This window comes from Protomyctophum bolini (assembly GCF_963924005.1).
Source record: "Protomyctophum bolini genome assembly, chromosome: 3".
NCBI classification, from domain to species: Eukaryota; Metazoa; Chordata; class Actinopteri; order Myctophiformes; family Myctophidae; genus Protomyctophum; species Protomyctophum bolini.
Window position 1 is genome coordinate 35198235 of NC_137864.1, and position 20466 is coordinate 35218700.

The 20466-nt window shown below is 44.5% G+C and overlaps 1 protein-coding gene across 4 annotated transcripts in view; it reads right to left on the reverse strand.

Annotated features, from left to right (window-relative positions):
* Nucleotides 1-20466, reverse strand: part of LOC308311482 (endonuclease V-like) — a 78631-nt gene that overhangs the window by 46157 nt on the left and 12008 nt on the right. For 2 of the 4 annotated variants that reach the window (XM_080758169.1, XM_080758167.1), the window contains exon 8: nt 12809-12892. In XM_080758169.1, the coding sequence (XP_080614295.1) occupies nt 12836-12892 (57 nt within the window). In that variant the 3' untranslated portion in view covers nt 12809-12835. Of the gene's footprint in view, nt 1-7980; nt 8383-12808; nt 12893-18344; nt 18506-20466 lie in introns of those variants that run through there. The other 2 variants (XM_080758168.1, XM_080758166.1) reach the window with 2 other exon arrangements.

The following is a 20466-nucleotide window of genomic DNA, read 5'->3' on the forward strand; positions in this document are numbered from 1 at the left end:
CATGGTTTCAGATCACCCAGGGTAAGAAGACAATCTTATACATCAATGCAAATCAGCTACACTGTAGCAGGGATGATGCATGGAATTGGATTTGCCATTTTCAGAAACTCAATGGTGATGCGAGCAGTGCAGTCACAACTCACACGGATCTACTCCACCACAGCTCATGAATGGCTTGGGAGAAGGCATTATGGTGGGCAGCGATGGAATTGCACCATAGCCACTGCTTGCCTATGGTGAGTAATGAGTGAGTGTGTGCGTACGTGTTTGTGCGCGCATGAGAATAGGACAGAGTGTGGGTGAGGGTGTGTGGGTTGGGTGCTCTTAAGAATCTTGAGAAACCGTGACAGTAAAACAAATCAAATGAAACACACACACACACACACACACACACACACACACACACACACACACACACACACAGTTTGCATCTCCCACAAAGCTGCATGCCATGCTACATTGTCTATACTGTCTATAGGGATTAGGGAACAACATGGTGTAACTGAACCAGGTATACATACTGTACATGACACTACATCGAGGCTGAGACAAGAGGCTGATGCTGCAGATCAGCATGTGATTACTCCAAGACTTGAGTGTGTGTGTGTGTGTGTGCACTGCATTCCATATTTCCACGGGGAATAGGATGAGTGTTTGCTGGCACAAGTTAATTTGTATGCACGTGCGACCGTGTGTGCGTTTGAGTGAGTGAGTGAGTGAGAGAGAGTTAAGTTGAGAAAAAGAGATATTGTGCATAAATTACTTCATCGCTATGTTTAATATTTAATCTGACGGACGGACGGAGAAGCAGACAGAGCATCTACCTGAGTGAGTGATGCCTCCGCAAGTTCATTGTAATGAGACCACAAAGTGCCACAGGCAGATGACTATCTGACGCTCTCCCTTGATTTACACAAAATATGTACATGAATGTGTGCAAATTAAATCTTTCAAATTGTTGTTGTGCACCGTTGACATTAACGGGACTAAACCCTGAAGTTTAGTTTAGGCAAAGAACTGAATACATTCCAGACAACATACATACTGTACATTACAATATCTTTAAAAAGCCTGGTTCAGACCACAATAGGATGAAGGATGAAATAAATGGTATGGGGGAATAAGAAGTGTGTGTAGTGTAGTGTGTGTGTGTGTGTGTGTGTGTGTGTGTGTGTGTGTGTGTGTGTGTGTGTGTGCGCGCGCGTGCGTGCGTGCGTGCGTGTGTGTGCACACCCACGTGCACGCACACAGCTAATTTGTCAAATCCACAGTGACTTAATCCATAATTATTACAAAATGTAGTTCACAAGACTGAAAGCAGAAATCTCTACATATGGAATTATTAAGTATTAGTAAATTACTTGTGCTGCAATTAGTTAATCATTTATGATCACAGAATGATAGATGATTGGCAAAAGATTTACTGCCAAATGCAAAAATCAGCCTGAGCCTGGTGGTTCAGCCAGTTAGTATGCTCCTTGTGAGTGCGAGAACCTGCCTGGGTTCAAATCCAACCCCCGTCTTGTCTCGCATGTCTCTTGTCTCGATTATCTCTGCCATTCGTTTCCTCTCTCTCTAGTAGTCTCTACACTGAACTACATCTGAAATAAAGCATAACAATGCCACACAGGGGCGCCTGCTGGCCAAGTGGTCCAGGCACATGCCACATATAGGCTTTGGCCTGACAGCACGTCGCATGTTCGAGTCCCGTTCATGACAACCTTTGCTGCATGTCTCTCCCCGTCTCTCTCCCTCTTTCCTGTCAATCTCCACTTGAAACTATCAATAACGGCAGAAAAGCCAGAAAACAAATCAAAAAAAAAACTAAAACAATGCCACACAAAAATAACTTTCAAAAGGAAGAAGATAGGGATGTTATTCATCTATCCATGTAACTGTTAGTCGTGGGGGGGAAAGAAGCTATTGAGCTGTACTAAAGCGTGATTTCTTTCTACGTCCGAGCATAGACATGGTAACGCCCCGCCTGCCTCTGATTGGCCTACCGACACAAATCTTTGTAGAAGAGCTCCCGACCGGATCATACGGACTTTTGAAACGGAGACCAGGCTTTCCTCCGAGGTGGTGGAAAGCCTGGTGAGGCGAGGTTACATGCTGGATAGTCTGCCGCGACTCCCGCAAGGTTTTCTTTTTACAGATAAGTAAGCATGGGATGGGACCGAGGCTACGAGGTTACTCCGTGGTGGGAAATAAATATAAGATATAATACAAGAGAATGACAGCTTGGCACGCACAACAGTAACTTTTATTTTTGTAGAAGAGGCAAACTAATATTGTTTATGCCGTTGGCCTGTTTATTTGTATACATTTGAAACATTATTGTACTGTAAAAGGTCTCTTTTCCCTTGATCTTTATCTTTTTAGTATTAGTTTACTATAATTAGATTAATACACGATAATCAACACTAACACATTAATTTAGAACACAGCCAAATCAGTTGTTAACTCAATTATTCAATCAAAGCAAATGGTACAAATAATATTGCTTTGCCTCTTCTACAAAAATTAAAGTCATCTCGGAGGACAGGCAAGACGGGCAGTGTCGGTAGGCCAATCAGAGGCAGGCGGGGCGTTACCATGTCTATGCTCGGACGTAGAAAGAAATCACGCTGTACGCAAGCGCTCTTATCTATAAGCTTGGCATTGCTGCTGTTCTGACTGAAGTGTCCTGAAAGCACAGGACAGCAGCATATTAGCTGAGACACAGTGCCCTGGTGGACTTACCAGAGGACCTTACACAACAGCCACTCGATGGAAACAAAAGGTCTGACTGAAAAAAACTAAAAACAAATCTAATAACCAATCTTTGCGGCATCTCTTCTGCCTTGTCCAAGGCTGACACGTTCTCATTACGATAGATCGGCCTTCATTGATTTGCCTTTAGAAGCTTGGGGGGGGGGGGGCATTGATTTTCCAGTTTACAGTGAGTGTATGCAAGGGGTTTGAGCTCAGAGCGGAGGCAGGACCAGGGAAAATGCTGTGTGTGAATCTGTACGGAATGCATGCTGTGTGTGTGTGTGTGTGTGTGTGTGTGTGTGTGTGTGTGTGTGTGTGTGTGTGTGTGTGTGTGTGTGTGTGTGTGTGTGATCAGAGTGAGATATACAGGGCTATTTGTCTGGCCTTTGTGGCAGCTTACCTGTCATGGCACTATAATTCAAGTGTCAGCCCGTGTTGGCCCCAGTCATTTATCAGTCAAACGTAGAGGTGGCTACACGACCCAATGAGAGGCTTCTGCCATTGGCAGAAATTGGGAAAACTACTTGGTCAGTTTTAGAGTGACAGAATGCACCAGGGTCTGTGAGTATGAGTTCCTATAACAAAAATAACGTAGTACCAGTTGGATCTCAGCTCATCAACATAAATTAATTGTCATTGTCATAATAAAGACGGATCATGGGGACCTCTGATAATAAACTCTAAGAAAGAGGTCCGGCACACTGTCTGGAACTTTGTTAGCCTTGATGAAGGTCTAATAATGACTAAAACGTCAGTTCCAACCTCCTGATTTTAAGACCAACATACTCCCACGCACAAAATCAATGTGGGCCGCAAAGCAGCAACGCATGGGGAAGTTACCATAGCGCTGGCACTGAAATCTGTTCAGTGCTGGCGGAAGATACTGTAGGGCCGTATATCTCCTTTCGTTCTTATTATAGGTTGGGCCTGTGCTTGATTAACTTCGTATCAGTACTGATGCATTCTCATGTGTGAGAATACAGACAGTTTGGGACGCCATATGGTCACTGCTTTATCGGGGCAATTACAGTATACAGGATGCAACTGTTGAAGCTCGTCTACATTGTGGAACATCATGTTGTATTGTTTACTTATTCATATCATACTCCTTTATCTATTATGACTCACATATCTTCTGATCACATAAAGTGACCTGTACTAAATATTCTCCAAGTGTTTAATAAACATCAGAAGAACTTGCCATGTTTTACTGCCTGTTGTGATCTTGTTCTCCGAGCTCGCTGCTTGCTCACAGAGAAGTAATACTGCATCATCACTCACCGCAATTAATAAAGGGAAAACTCTTAGGACTTCAACAAAAGATAACTTAATTCACAACAGTTCTACCCACAGACAACAACACTCCAAGCCTTCTTGAACACAGAAACATGCACACAAGCACGTTCACAGCACACAGCCCATGGGACTGGGTACATCTCTTTCAGCACCACAGCAAAGAAAAGGAGAGAGAGAAAGAGGCAGATGAAAAGGTCAAAGCATGATGGGAACCTGGAGAAAGAGACTCCTACAGATCATATTGATTACCCGCTGTATGGAGCTTGTTAAAGCCTTGAGACTAGTGCTATATGCTGTATAGCCGTTTCTGAAACTGTAGTAGCACACAATATGGTTTGATTCAAACATTGATAATTAATTTATTGGTCTACCATCCATCATAATCTTAACAAATCTGTTTCTGTACCACTTCTCACAGGAATCATCCTGAAAATGAGTAGCTGAGTAGGACTTATAGTAAACTGCTAATATTTGTACTTGTAATGCAGAGATTTCAAGAGTTTTAGCCTGTTTCATTCCCCCTGTGCAAGTGCAATTTGCACATCCCCCCTTAAAGTGCTGCAGGGATGTTCTGCGCTCGATGGCAGTGACTTCAGGTCAGTTGGCATGGAGTGAGCAGTGTTGTTTCTCTCTCCAATTAAGTGTCACAGCCCTGGACACAGCTTCCATTAGCAAAGGTTCATCCCTTTGTTTCAACACCACCACCACCCGCATGCCTTCCTTGTCTGTCTTCTCATCTCTCAATTCTTGGGGTTCAGTGAGGGTGAGGGCTCTTGTTATTGCTGAGGAGTGCACAGGAGCAAAAGTGTTGTCTCTGTGCGTGTGTGCGTGTGCGTGTGAATATGAGGCGGCGATCGTGAAAAATGGGGCAGGTGGCAGCAATTTATCAACACTTCAACGACACTTGGCGGCATTCTTGCAGAGGGAGACGAGGCGAGGCACGCACTGAACGTCAGGGGGGTTTTCTGCGGCGGTAGCCAGGCGTGATGAAACGGCTGTGGCTTTTCTCTGCAGCACGACAGAAGATGGATAAAGCCAGAGATAGAGATGAAGCGGACGAGAGCAAGAGAGAGAGAGGGTATATGGGGAGGAGGCGGAGTCAGAGGGTCTTTCCTCTGCGCGCTTTTGCTTTGCATCACGGAGCGCCTTTTTCCCCCCCGAGTGCTTCCCTTCCTATCAACCCTCCCCTCCGTCTATCCTAACATCCCAGATCACCCCATTTAAGGGGCTGCTCTGCAAACACGCAGCCCCCCACCCTCGCCCTCTTCTAGATCTGTTGGGGTGGCACTGGTGACAGAAGACAGAATGCCAATAGAGGGTGGTGGAGAGGAACTCCTTCAGAACTCTGTTGGCTGCCTGTATGTCATCTCTCTCTCTCTGTCATCCGTAACCAACATTACCCACCAGCTTTTTTTTCATCACTTTTCCCTATCCGCTTCTTCACCCAACCCCGAAAAGCCCCCCCCCCCCCCCCCCCCCCCGAACTGTCTTTCTGAAAACACAAACTCAGTCTCAACAGGATACCTGCATACAGTATGATAAAGAAAACCTTGCCATTCTCCACACACACACACACACACACACACACACACACACACACACACACACACACACACACACACAGTGTGCAGTCAGAGGAAACAGGGAAGACAGGCGCTGGGTTCTGTGCCAGGCCTCTTCTCGTTCCCTGAACAGACCCAGATGCTCTGAGCTGCCCGAGGCACTCTGTGTGCTACTCTTCCCCAACTGTGGCTCTGGCAGGTGGGGTGGGGTGGAGAGGAATGGGGGGACCACATCACAGATGGCTTCTTTTATTTCTTAGAAAACCTTAATACAAGTGAATGAGATTGCCAGCAATCCGTATAGTGTAGTTCCGAAAATATTGATGACTTTGTCACCACAAAATAAGGATTTCGCTTTTAACCAAACGCCTTCTTCTCAAACTGTAGACAACTAATAGTCGGAATTGCACGAGTGTACTGTTCTCACCACTGGGACAATATGGAGGAATTCGCTCGTTAAAAAAAAATCACCAACCCAGAGTAGAGTAAGACAGAGAGAGTCCAATGACGGCTCTTCTACATAGACTTCTATTGGCTAACAGGGACACCGGAGGTTTGAGTCTATGGGCTCGTGCGAGTATATGAACCACGTGACCGGGCTGTTTTCTGCCCCCTCAATGTCGCAACTCTGTCTATACCAACCTTAACGTCCCTCATTCAAAGTAGTTACTGATTGGTTTGCGTCTGGGCTAGGAGTGGCCAGTCGCTTGTTGACAGACAGACAGACAGACAGACATAACAGACAGACACAGTCACACACAGTTTTTCTTCAGCCATCAGCGTCAGCAAATTTAGTTAGTTATTCTTTGTCTCTCTATCTCTATCTCTCTACTGTTTTTTGGTCAATATGCGCACTTTCATATATATACATTGTTACGGTCCACGGTCCTTGTAACATACATACTGTACATACTTTTTTTTTAAATGAGGGTAATATTTTGCCTTTAACCACATGTCAGACATTCTGTACTGAGATGAAGAAGCTCACAAAGCAGAAAGCAAGTTTATCATAATTTACTGTAAGACGCATTGACAGCAGCAAGCGGGAGTAGAAATAAGGAGAGTTCAGAAGGGACGATGAAAGAAAGATAATGAAAAGAGAACAGGTGTGAAGAGAGTAAGTGAGGCAGATGAGATGGAGCCTGCAGGGATTCTGGAGCTGAGATCAATCAACCTATCCCGTCTTCACTTTTCACAAAATGAAATGGGGGATTTGTTACCTAAGGGCACAGGCATATACGGATTGGCCACTCATGCATGGCATATTCACTAAAACAGTAGGGGAGTAGAATACTAAGTTGTTTAGTTATAGTTTCCATCTGTTATGGCCTATCTTTAAAAACCCAGTGACACACTGACATCCTGACATTGATAGCCAGGGACTACAATCATCCAAGAACAGACATGCTCACACAAACGTATGCTACTGGGAGGCACATGACACAGAAACTCGGAAGTGAAGGCCCACGACATAGCATGAGCCGGACATGCATCGACAATCTCGCTTACAGCTCTTGCTAGGTCACGTGTTGTGCGCTCACACGTGGGTGGTCTTTTGGGGACTCGCCGTGTGCTGGTGCGGGAGGAGAGCTGCGGTAAGGCGGGGTGTGTCATCATTTGCCACGATTTGTTGACAACTCCACCTTCCGCACAAGATTAGGTTGGAGGGACTGCCGACGGGAGGGCCGTTTGCTATATGAGAATATATTTATGAGAATGACTTTCCGTGACTCAGCAACAACTCGACGGTGTGTGACTGCTGGTATTTATTGTAAAAGCCACTCTGTTGTGATCTGTAATGTCACAACAGAGTGCCCAGCGGTTCCCAAAGTTGGGGTCGGGACCCCACATGTGGGGTTGCAGGACACTGTCGCAGACTTATTTTCGGTCATCAAAAATATTTTACACACCTGAATAGAATTCAACAGAATGAGTGAAATACAATATAAAAATGATTCCAAATACATTTTAACCATGTTGTTACAAAACCCCTATAGCCCTAGGCTTAATATATTACAAATGCGCACCAAATGTGAACGTTTATGTGCAAAAAAGGACTTCCGAGGATAGGTTGGGGTCCCGACCAATGGCAGCATTATTTTGGGGTTGGGGGCTGAAAGCTTTGGGAACCCATGCTCTACCCATACTGTACATGTACAGTATATGATTGCAAGTGTGGTTGCAATCAACCCCAACCCTACTTAGCTCACCAAGTATAGTGTGATGATGATGATGTATTAGTGTATTACTATTGACTTTACCTACAACAGACTACACGTTCCACCTACTACAATTTACAATTTACAATTTAGGCATTTAGCAGACGCTCTTAATCCAGAGCGACTTACATTAAGCAAGAACTATAAGTCTTTGTCTAATGGCTATATTAACTGCTACTTCTATGATCACTCAATATCAAACAATGCATGCCCACAACAAACATTCCTGCTCTGAGGAGCAATTTTTATAGCAAACCATCATCAAAGAGCATTATGGCCATTTTCTATGGAAGGACGACTGGACAGCAGTAAAAACGGGAATAGCCGTTTAAATAGAAAACAATTAGCCCGTCAAGCTCTCACTTTAACAAAAGTCTTCTACTTATCTGGTTCTTTCTTAGACACATTGATTTTTGTACATTCTATCTCTCTTTTCCCTCGTGGACTCCTGCCGTTTTCCTCCTGTCTTCAGGTCTCTTCTTAGCCTATCCTGCCATGCCATTGCTTTCTTCTCACTATTCATTTTTTCCACAGGGTTGGAAATCCAATTTCTGCCAAGAAGGGACACCGACGACGACAGTTATCAGGTGGTTTCTCTCTCTAGAGACAGGGGTTCTCAACCTGTCGGTCATGACCCCTCGGGGGGTTCTCAACCTGTCGGTCATGACCCCTCGGGGGGTTCTCAACCTGTCGGTCATGACCCCTCGGGGGGTTCTCAACCTGTCGGTCATGACCCCTCTCTAGAGACAGGGGTTCTCAACCTGTCGGTCATGACCCCTCTCTAGAGACAGGGGTTCTCAACCTGTCAGTCATGACCCCTCGGGGGGTCTCTAGAGACAGGGGTTCTCAACCTGTCGGTCATGACCCCTCTGGGGTTCTCAACCTGTCGGTCATGACCCCTCGGGGGGTCTCAACCTGTCGGTCATGACCCCTCAGGGTTCTCAACCTGTCGGTCATGACCCCTCGGGGGGTTCTCAACCTGTCGGTCATGACCCCTCGGGGGGTCTCAACCTGTCGGTCATGACCCCTCGGGGGGTTCTCAACCTGTCGGTCATGACCCCTCGGGGGTTCTCAACCTGTCGGTCATGACCCCTCGGGGGGTCTCAACCTGTCGGTCATGTCCCCTCGGGGGGTCTCAACCTGTCGGTCATGACCCCTCGGGGGGTCTCAACCTGTCGGTCATGACCCCTCGGGGGGTCTCTAGATAGTTTTCTGAATTTCAGATATATTTTGTATGTTATTTTATTTTTTTGCAACTGAATGGCTGGAAAGTGGAAATGAAAGGACTACTTCACCACCTTTCAACCTATCTCCATATAATTCGTCCTCATTATGTTCATGACAAAATAGCACAAATCTTTTCCTGACTCAATCCGTCTCATAGGAGGGCTGTGGGCAGTTCAGAAACCCACCTTCCAGTGACATCATTTTTGCAACTGAATGGCTGGAAAGTGGAAATGAAAGGACTACTTCACCACATTTCAACCTATCTCCATATAATTCGTCCTCATTATGTTCATGACAAAATAGCACAAATCTTTTCCTGACTCAATCCGTCTCATAGGAGGGCTGTGGGCAGTTCAGAAACCCACCTTCCAGTGACATCATCAATGGGGAATCCAAGCGAGACATGGCCAAAGCATTCACGGGGGTCCCCAGCCAAAAAGGTTGAGAACCCCTGCTCTAGACCAGTGATTCTCAACCTGTTTCATTTCAACGACCCCCAGCTTGACTATTATTGATTATTATCTATGGGATCCCAATCTACACTGTAAAAGCCTCAATATTAATTTAACGGATGTGTACAAATGCAACCAAATGGACTGGGTCCATTCCACTTGTACAGTGTCTCAGTCAGAGTAACAACAGTAACATAGCTCTAAATGCGACGGCATTAGAGCTATAGTATAGTATGGACCAGAGCTAGTTCCTAACTATCTGCCGGGGAACTAAGCAGGGAAAAACCAGGGACCCCCCCACCCCCCAAGGACCCCTGTCCCTGGGGGTCCGCCAACCCCATGTTGTGAACCAATGCCCAGGGGTTCCAAAAGTTGGGGTCGGGACCCCACATACGGGGTTGCAGGACACTGTCGCAGACTTATTTTGGGTCATCAAAAATATTTTACACACCTGAATAGAATTCAACAGAATGAGTGAAATACAATGTAAAAATGATTCCAAATACATTTTAACCATGCTTACAAAACCCCTATAGCCCTAGGCTTAATACATTACATGTGCAGACAAATGCGCACCAAATGTGAACGTTTATGTGCAAAAAAGGACTTCCGGGGATAGGTTGGGGTCCCGACCAATGGCAGCATTATTTTGGGGTTGGGGGCTGAAAGCTTTGGGAACCCATGCTCTACCCATACAGGAGCAACTGGCGGCCCGGGGGCCACACGTGGCTCCCACCTTCACTTAATGTGGCAAAATGTGTAATAAATATGAAAAAGCTACTCCTGTGGAAGGGTTATCATATTAATTTACTTATATTGACCCTATAAACAATTTAACTGGCAAATAGAAATCCGGTTGTCCAGAGCCACAGATCCGACCGCTATGCCAACATATTGTCATGTGCAATGTACATATATTGGGAATGGGACTGACCGACTTCAAGGACAAGGACTGACAGATAGACAGACAGATACAGAGATCTATATGGGCAGTAAAGTGACACAGACATACGAGTACAAAGGGTACTCTGACAAAGCTCTATGACTCAGAGTCATACATATTGGTATGATGGCCACGTAACGACCACTATGACTCAGCCATAGTTCTTTAAAGATGGATGTCACTATATTACTGTTTTTTTCATTGGCACGTTTGACTGTCAAGGGTTCAGCCTCCAGGAAGAAACCCTAAATGCAAAGGGAATACATCATTGCACAGAAAACGACTCCAGGGTGTCTAATGAAGTACCTCATAGACACATGAAAAACTGGAAAAATAAAAAAATTGTAGCACTCCATCTTTAAAACTGACACTAAGCACTAACACTAATAATTTGTATGTGAATAATTATTTACTGGCTGGGAAAGGGAAAAGGACACTGTAATGATGTGTAATCCTCCCTCCAGCTGCAAGCAAAGACCTGACTGCTGCCCCCAAGAGGTTTTGCTGTGACAGTGACAGTGGCAGTGAGCGATGCTCCAGAGAAGGCTCACATTAAACCACCCTCAGTCAGAGTACTCACTATTTTACTGTGTGGTCTTGGCTTTATGTGAAAGACTGAACACGACGACATTGCATTACATTGCTTGACGACAACAACGACGTTTCTTGTGCTGGTACTGAGTCGTGACTGTCTCCAAAGACCTCCTCAGCTCAAATAAATAATCTTGCTTAACGCTGATGTTAGCAGCACACAATCTGACTACAGAGTATAAATTCCTGTACCACAAGCTTATTTAGTTGACACTGATGCGGAGACACAAGTTACATTTCTGCTATAACTTCAATCAACAGGCCACATTATACAAAAATCCATATATGGAGATTCTAAAGTGGACAAGCCTTTCGCAGAAGCCCAGGGGTGAAACGGAAAGGGTAAAGTTCGGTTACGGCCTAGAGAAATGTGGTGCAGCCCTGCCTACTCAGCATAAAGCCTCTCTACTCTGTGCGAGTCTCTGTAGAGAGGTTGATCAAAGCAGAGGAGACCATTCACAGGATTCTGCACGTCAGAGAGACTCTGAAGGGATATACAGACATACCATTATGCTTCACAATAGGATATGGGGATGAAAAAGTAATAACGTGTGTGCACGTTTGCATGTGCATGTGCGTGTGTGTGTGCAGTTGTGCACTTGCGTGTGTGTGTGTGTGTGTGTGTGTGTGTGTGAGAGAGAGAGAGAATCATAATTTGGAGAATGATCAAACCAGTTTGCATGTGTCTGCAAAAAACTCAGAAGTTTGTGTGCCGTCAGTCAGACTTTATACTGAAGAGTATTTGTGTGCCGTAAAGTCAGACTTTATACTGAAGAGTATTTGTGAAAATGAGATTGGCAGAATGTGTGTGTGTGTGTGTGTGTGTGTGTGTGTGCGTGTTTCTACGTGCATACTTTATGCTCTGCAGCTGCTTTGATGAATAATGAGGAAGGTGGCTGGGTGCCGAGTTGGGCCTGTTATTTCAGAGGAAGGTGGCAAGATCAAACCTGTTCTTTTTGCTGCCCTTTGCCACATGCTTTGTTTCATCCCTTCTTCCGTCTCTCTGCCTTCAACCTCAGGTGCCTCTGCCTCACCTAATGCCTGACTGATACTGGCCATGTGTCGTGCACTAAAAATAGCCAATGTACAAGCCCACAGCGTGTTGCACCGTGACGTGTTGTGAGCTTGTAGATCTGATATTTTAGAAAAACCTTTGGTTGGTCTATCATTTTGTTCTCCAAAGACACTAGCAGTTTCACTGCATTTCAAAAGCAGATGGACTGGGGAATACTGATCTCACAGACAGACATACCGTAGCTTTACTTACAATATGAAATTAGGAATCAAGAAAGACCATCGAAGTGGATTTTCTGACTTTTGAGAATTGCCTCACTGTAACAGGTACAGCATCTGGTGCAGTTTCCTATACTCCGTGGTGGAAAGTAACTAAGTACTGTACTTAAGTACAACTTCTACTCCACTACATATCAGAGGCACAAATTACAAATAATTACAAAACATATATTAACCACTTCAGTCTATACATTTTGGTAATTTGAAAATAGCCGATCTACAAGCTCACAATGCGACACATTTTGTGTGCTTGTAGATCTGCTATTTTCAAAAGATTTTGTATACATTTGAAAACGTGTGAAATGGGACCTTCTGCATAATTACTTTAATACTTTTGGTACTTTAAGTAGATTTAGATGCCAATACCTTTGTACTTTCACTCAAGTACATTTTGATTACTGGACTTTTACTTAAAATGTGAGTACATTTCCCACCACTGTTTCCTATAGTGTTTTTGTAATCTGTACTTACTGTAAAGCACAGACGTCTTCCGTCCTCTCACGCATCTTCAGATGGAAAGTGTACTCGAAGGTATTCTCGGGATCGAATGTCAGCCTGCACAGCACAATAGAGGAAAGGGAGAGAGACAACGAGACAAAGAGGGAAGAGAGCAAGAGAGAGGGAGGTGTATTTAATAAGTTGTCACAAAAGCTTTGTTTGACAATTTGTCGTGACTGCTTTTTCCTCAAGGATCTGCACCCTCATGACCACATATAGGAGTTCCACAATGCAAACTGAAACCCCGAGCTGTGATGCATGAAAATGAATACAAGCACAAAAGCACACAAAAAAGAGAAGAGATCCCCAGGAAGGAACCTCAACAGGAAGGAAGTCCTTTTGAATGTGTGTTTAAGCAAAGCCACCAGATATTCTGATGCCATCTTACAGGGGTTTCTCTACACACGAATCAATCAACGCTATGTGAGCCACTGCATTTAGAGGTGAGCCCCAGGGATTACACACAGACGATGCATGTGTGCAGTGGTGATTTTATGGGGGGGGTGGGGGTATACGAAGTTAACTCCCCACGCCACACAGGTGCACACCCACATGCACACAGCATGCACACACGTGAACGCGCACACAAATGCGTGCTCAAACACTCCGAGGAGACGGTGCCCCGGGGGCCGCTACTGGCCTCATGCCGTCCACAGGCTGAGCCTCTATCAGAAGGACTCAGGCCCCCGATTGACACCCGGCTCCTATACGCCACATTTCCCGCGCCCACCGTAGGCGGATATTTGGCGCTGGGGGAATCCTGGCTGCGATTTTCGGGGGCATGGACCAGGGGGCCACGGGGGGGAAGAGCGCCATGGGGGGCAAACCCCCTGGACTTTCTCAAATACATCATTAAAGTAATGCCACTTTTGGTTAAATGTACAACATAAGGCATAAGCTGAAGTTCAACCTTTAAATCCAGTATGTACTTTATTGCATTGCCCTCTGACCCCAACACCTTGGTGATGCTCACAGTTCCGTACAGTACAGTCACACAGTTCCTTCCTGCTTCAGCCAGTGAGTAAAAAATATCCAATAACTCTGAGAGCCAGAGCCAGAAAAAAGAGACAAGGGTCTGTGTCTCCAAAACAGAACAGAGCCGAACAGCAGGTGTGAGAACATTCATTTGCATATCACCCCAAATGTCCCTTGATGCACACACACAAATACTGTACAGATGCTCATATACTGTGTACTCTCGTGTGCGTGCACACACACACACACACACACACACACACACACCAAAATCGAACCAAACTGAAGTGTGTGTTGCATTCCACTTGTGCTTGCCTTGAATGTGCACCACGCACATTAATGTTTCTGAATTGCACCTACAGTTCTCGCAATTAAAGCCTCATTAATACTCACTCGTTCAGTCAGATAACTCACAAATAGATTTAACCAATATTTATTATAGAATGAGAATGTGTGCATATAATATTTTGCTACATTTTTCTCCCTGCTCGGCACAATTAAACACCATCATTAAACATTAAGAGCAGGGAAATAGATATACAATAACAACCCCCTGATGGGGAACAGAAGTAACAGAGCCCACTGGTGGTGCTGGGGTGGTGGTGGGAGCAAACATCACATAACAACCAGGAACCATATATGCAGATGGAAGGCAGGAAGAAGCATGCAGTCTAGTGAGCGTAAATACCCTGCCCAATTGGTCAGCTGACTGCCACATCAGCGAATGACATGTGGGCCTTGCACACACTGAATACACCCCACATAATAATGCAGCATATGAACCCCTTGAGTACTTGAGCACAGCATGAAACCCCTCGAGTATATCTGACTGAACTAACTCTGCAAGCTACGTATCATATTTCCTATTGCATGCCGAAGAACAAATTGCGCTGTAGTGATATCATGATGTAGATTGGCAGCTATTGATGTTCAAAATAACAATTATTCTACATTCTCTAATTGTGTAGATATCTTGTAAATTAAGTAATGCAGATGAATAACAATAATTTAACTCTTGAGAGTGTGAAATAAAACCAAATGGTTTTATAACCATAATTTTGGGTCCATTTGGATTTTAACCTCTCAAGAGTTAAAGATCTATAAGGGTCCATTTGATTACCAACAATCCATCATTTAGCTGGGTATCACCAGGAACGCCCTCAAAAACCACTGGTGGTCCCCGGACAACTGGTTGAAAACCACTGTGGCAACAGCTCTGTGGAAGAGTTACTTATCAGTTATCACAGATTTGGATATTGTCTCATAGGCAGAGAATGAAAGGGACAGGGAAGTAAAATAATAAATTAGAAAAAAAGAAAAAGTAAGACATCTGCACTGGGGGTTTATTTGGCTAAAGGACCTGATTGAAATTCTGCCCATCGGTTCCAAACCGGATTTCCTTTCTCTTCTTCCTGAGTGCATTCCCTGGCAACTTGTAAATCCTCAAGAGGACAGGTGCAAGCCACCGGTGTGCATTAGGCACCTTTGGCACATGCATGCGGATATACGTGTGCGCAGCAGTGCGTGTGCACGCACGCACGCAGCCACACACGCACGCACACACACACACGCACACTTGTCTTAGGCTTGATTCCTATAGCCTGGGGCAGGACTTTGCCTCTTTCCCCCCTGAGCCCCGAACCCCTGCAGCAAAATCTGTCTGCTCCTGTCCTAACCTTTATTAAAGTTCTATTTTTTTCCCCAAGCTATCTCTTTGCAATGCTCCATCATTTTCTTTTTCTGCCTACTTCTATTTCATTCTGGCCATTAAACTTTTACCTTTGTTCGACATGTTGTTTCCTCCCTCCCTCCCCGATTTCAATTGCTCATGTCAAGTCTCAACCTCTCTCTCTCTCTACATTACCACTTCACCTCAGTATTTGCTCCCACAGCTCACGTATCTCCCCAAACCTCCATCTCTGTCCAGTCTCTCAGTATTTCCCAGTCTGACTGTAGAGGTCCTGGGAGAGTAGTACAACAGCAGAATGTCAGGCAGTAATATATTAACATTTAAAGAGCCTCGAGGGGCAAGTGGACCACTACAGCTCGAAACACTCGGAACGAATATATAGTACTTTCTTGCATGTCAAAGAGTGAAAAATGCCAATCTACACGCTCGCAATCAATCTACATTACATATACAAGCTTGTAGATCTGCTAGTTTCACCAAATATTTGCTGAATGTTCGCCTATTTTTGCCAAATGTTTACAGACATTCACCAAATGTCTTACAGTCATCTTATTTGTATATGGCCAGAATAGGGATGCTAGGGTTCATGTTGTTAAAACAATGGCCTTTCTGTCACACGCTGAAAACATTCACATAGGCAGTATTGGCTCAGGCGGTACACCAGCCGCTCCCCCTGGCTTTGTGCCAAAGTGTTGTCATGATGTCGCCTTGCATGATTACCACTATAGAAATGCAGGCCATTTAACATTTACAAGTATACGACAGCTAGGGTGTTACATGCAGATCGTTAGTCTTTCCAGACACCTCATCCTCATTTCTCTCCTTTTCCTCTCAGATTCTCTCTCAGATTACTGGCTACGAACCACTTTCAGTGTTGTTCTGTCTCTGAAGTAAACGAGGTGCAGGCGTCTTGAAGAGAAAATGCTCTTGAGCTCAAGAAGTGGATAAATGAAAGTTAAATAAAGAAGAGCTACAGTACTTGTACCACACTAATTCAATCCATTTTATGCTTTTATACGCTTGGATGCCTTTCATGTTTAGGTAATTACATTTCTTGTTATGCCTAATTGAGTGTGAAATCTGTTATACAAATATACCTGACCTGTCTGTCTAGCTAGCCTATATCTTATATGTCTTGCCAAAGTTTTGACTTCCAACATAATAGCCGATTAGCTGTGCGTAAATAACTAAAGTCACAAAAAGGTCAAAAGGAAAATGAAGAATTGTTGCATCTGTAGTGCAGAATGATAACATGAAAACCATGTCACTAGAACACCTGCAGCCGCATTTGTTCCCATACTAAGTGCATGTACGTATGTATGTGTTGCTATACAGCATGTGAGTATTGTGTTAATGCAGAGGTGTCGTACAGTAACTCTGTGAATTATTCAAAGAGTAGAAAGGAGAGCCGGTAGGGGGTTAGTGATAGATGGATGAGTAAGACAGAAAGCCATGTAGAAAGAACAGAAGCATAGATGGATGGATAAGACAGAGAGAGGGCGGCATAGAGGGCACCTGCCCAGGCACACAATCAACTACAACTGTGTTGGGTTCCCCGTGTGGCAGGCTACGCGTTGTTGCATCTGAACTGTCTTTCTGAAAACACAAACTCAGTCTCAACAGGATACCTGCATACAGTATGATAAAGTAAACCTTGCCATTCTCCTCTCTCTCTTCATCGTTCTGTCGCACGCACGCGCGCACACACACACACACACACACACACACACACACACACACACACACACACACACACACACACACACACACACACACACACACACACACACACACACACACACACACACACACACACACGATAAGAGCGCCCCTCAATTCACACGGGTGTGATTTTTTATTTTTCTTTGACCAATATGTGATTTGAAAAAGTTAATAAAGAAACTCTGAAAAAAGAGAGACATTTGTCTGGAGTGTGGAGGCCGAATTTCATGGTTCCAGGGACGTCGCTGACCATTTGGTTGCCCTACTCATAGGATATTTGTACTGCCCCCCCCTCCCGACGAGAGCACTGTGTTTCCTCATACAGAGGAGGATGCATACACAGCCACTTGTTACTACGCGGCGAAGCCGCAGATTCAATTGTTACTATGGGGGTCAACTTGGCCCTTTTTGTTGCCCCCCTCGGCGTGTTGCCCTATGCGCAGTGCGTATTGCGAGTATATGATTGCACTGCATGGTTCAATATCAGAAATGAGATGTAAATAGGGAATTACACTGGCACAGGGGTAACGTGCCTATACACCAGCACAAAAGAATCAATGCGTTGGAATCCACCGTGGACCGTGGTGCATCTGGCTTGCAATTTGCTAAACAGGGAGGGCAATCTTTGTTTGCTGCCCCGCCAGCGACTCCAACGGCTGGGGCAGGCGGTGTTGAAACGGCAGGAGCATAGGATGGAGATGGTAGCTACATTCTCCTGCTTGGGGGCACCTCACATGCAGGTGCGTTAATTAGCACGGTATGACAGCAAGTGGCAAAATACAGAAAAGTGTTGGAAAGACTAATTGGGGGTAAACACGTATTGCCTACTAAATGTAAGGGGAATACAGTATATATATATATATATATATATATATATATATATATATATATATATATATATATATATACACACACACACACACACACACACAAACTGAAGTGTGGGCTATCAGTGGAGTGTGAGAATTTAATGGAGCAAGCGAGTGAGCGAGCGAGCGAGCGAGAGAGAGAGAGAGAGAGAGAGAGAGAGAGAGAGAAGGGGGAGGGAGAGAGTGGGAGTGGGAGAGAGACAGAGAGAGAGAGAGAGAGAGAGAGCGAGAGAGACGGAGATCACATCTAGTGTGTTGGTCTACTCTGCGCGTGTCTTCACATGTGTTGTATAGGCAGCTCTTCCACTGTGGTGGGTGCGAGATATTCTGCTGCAGTGCATTCACACCATCAACCCTTCCCTGCAGAATTCACCAATGATGTCATCTTTCCCTTTCATCTCGCTCTCTCTCCTTCTCTCAGGCTGTGAAGGGGTGTTTTTCCACAGTGATGAGAGGCAAGAGAAGACAACCAGATTTCATTTAGACAGGGAAGGGAAGAAGATTTTAAAGAAAAATTAGATTAAAATGAAGGAAAAGTATAAAAGGGATGAAGTGTGTTCCATGAGAGAATCATATAGCATATAATCATCATGTACATCATGGCATTTAGTGGATGCTTTTGGTGAGAAGAAAATCGAATCCCCATTTAAAAGATAAATAAAAATCACACCCGTGTGAAGTGAGGGGCGCTCTTATCATCGCACATCACCATGACGTAACATTGTTAATGGGAATTTAATGTTTGTGTACGACGGAAATAGCCAATTTGCTCAGACACATGACGTAAATTCTCCATTCATTGTCAATGGGAATTTTATGTTTGCGTAAGACGAAAATCGACACCAATAGCTGAATATGAAATTTTAAAGACGTTAATTCTGTGCTCTATCCTTTGAGCTACACACGATCACAACCTCATGACAACATAATGCATGCACCTCCATCTACGGATGCAGCATTACTTTCTCAACGGTCCAGTTTACCCAATACAGACTCATTAATTCACTAAACATTATTTTATTTTTTTCAGCACATTGGTTTTTCAACACAATAATGCTTTTCCTTTCCAACATCCTTAAATGTATGAAAAACCATGAATTCGACTTGATTTCTGACATTTTTACACAATTCTCTTGACATTGGAAAATGCTTAATGCTACAGCTTTGATTGTAAGTAACAGTTTGGATTTCAGGCAGCATTGGGAGACATTCTGTAACACTGGCCCCCTACTCCAGTGCCCTATAGTGCTGTAGATGCCACTATCATAAACACAGTGTGTTCAGTCTACTGAATGCATAAACATTAACGGCATTCTGCCCTGGCAAGTTACAGCCACTGTTCCCAGTGGTGAACCTCAATTAGACACAGGCAAACCGCAACATACTGTTCTGCTGCCAAGAACAGGGTAACCATTCATGCTGACTGCAAGCAGGTGTGTGTGTGTGTGTGTGTGTGCGTGTGTGCATGCGTGCGTATTCCATAATGTGTATGCATGCGTGCTTCTCAGTTTATTTGTGCATGCACGCTGTGTGTATGCACACTACAAATATGTGTGCTTGTTCACAAGTTAGTGGGTGTATCCAAGTGTGAGTGTGTGCCTATGTGCATGATTAAGCGCTAGTTGGCATCCGAGTGGCCTGTCGAGAGTCGAGTACACTAGCACGGATAATGAAAAGCATGTCAAGTGTTCAGTTAATTTGGACAGTTGGAGATGTTTTTGTCCCTGGCCAAGGTAGAACCGCGGCGCTATAACAGGCCTACTAATGATACGTAGCTTGGGGAGTTAGTTCAGTCAGATATACCCGAGCGGCTTCATGCTGTGCTCAAGGGCGCATACATATACCACATTACTATGTGGGTGTATTCAGTGTGTGCAAGCCCCACATGTCATTCGCTGATGTGGCAGTCAGCTCACCAATTGGGCAGGGTATTTACGCTCACTAGACTGCATGCTTCTTCCTGCCTTCCTTCTGCATATGGTTCCTGGTTGTTGTTATGTGATGTTTGCATGCAAAACAGTACACATTATCTCTGGTGTCATGTGACAAATGTATCACAAATGTATCATTCTACTTACAATTACCTTCCAAAATATTGTATTTAAAATAACTGTCCGATCGAACCCAAATTTGAATCACAGATTAAGGTGCTTATAAATAACATATAGCCAAACGTGATTTCACGTGATTTCACTCAAATGGAGTGACAATTACCGTCAAACAAGGGTTTTGATACCTGCTGCCTTCAAAAATGTGTGTGTGGGACTGTGGGACCTATTTCTTACAAAAAAGCTATATATACTAGTAAACCGCAAATTAGAATAACATGTACTGTACATCTATAGAGCACACCTCGAAGAATATAGGGGGTCATG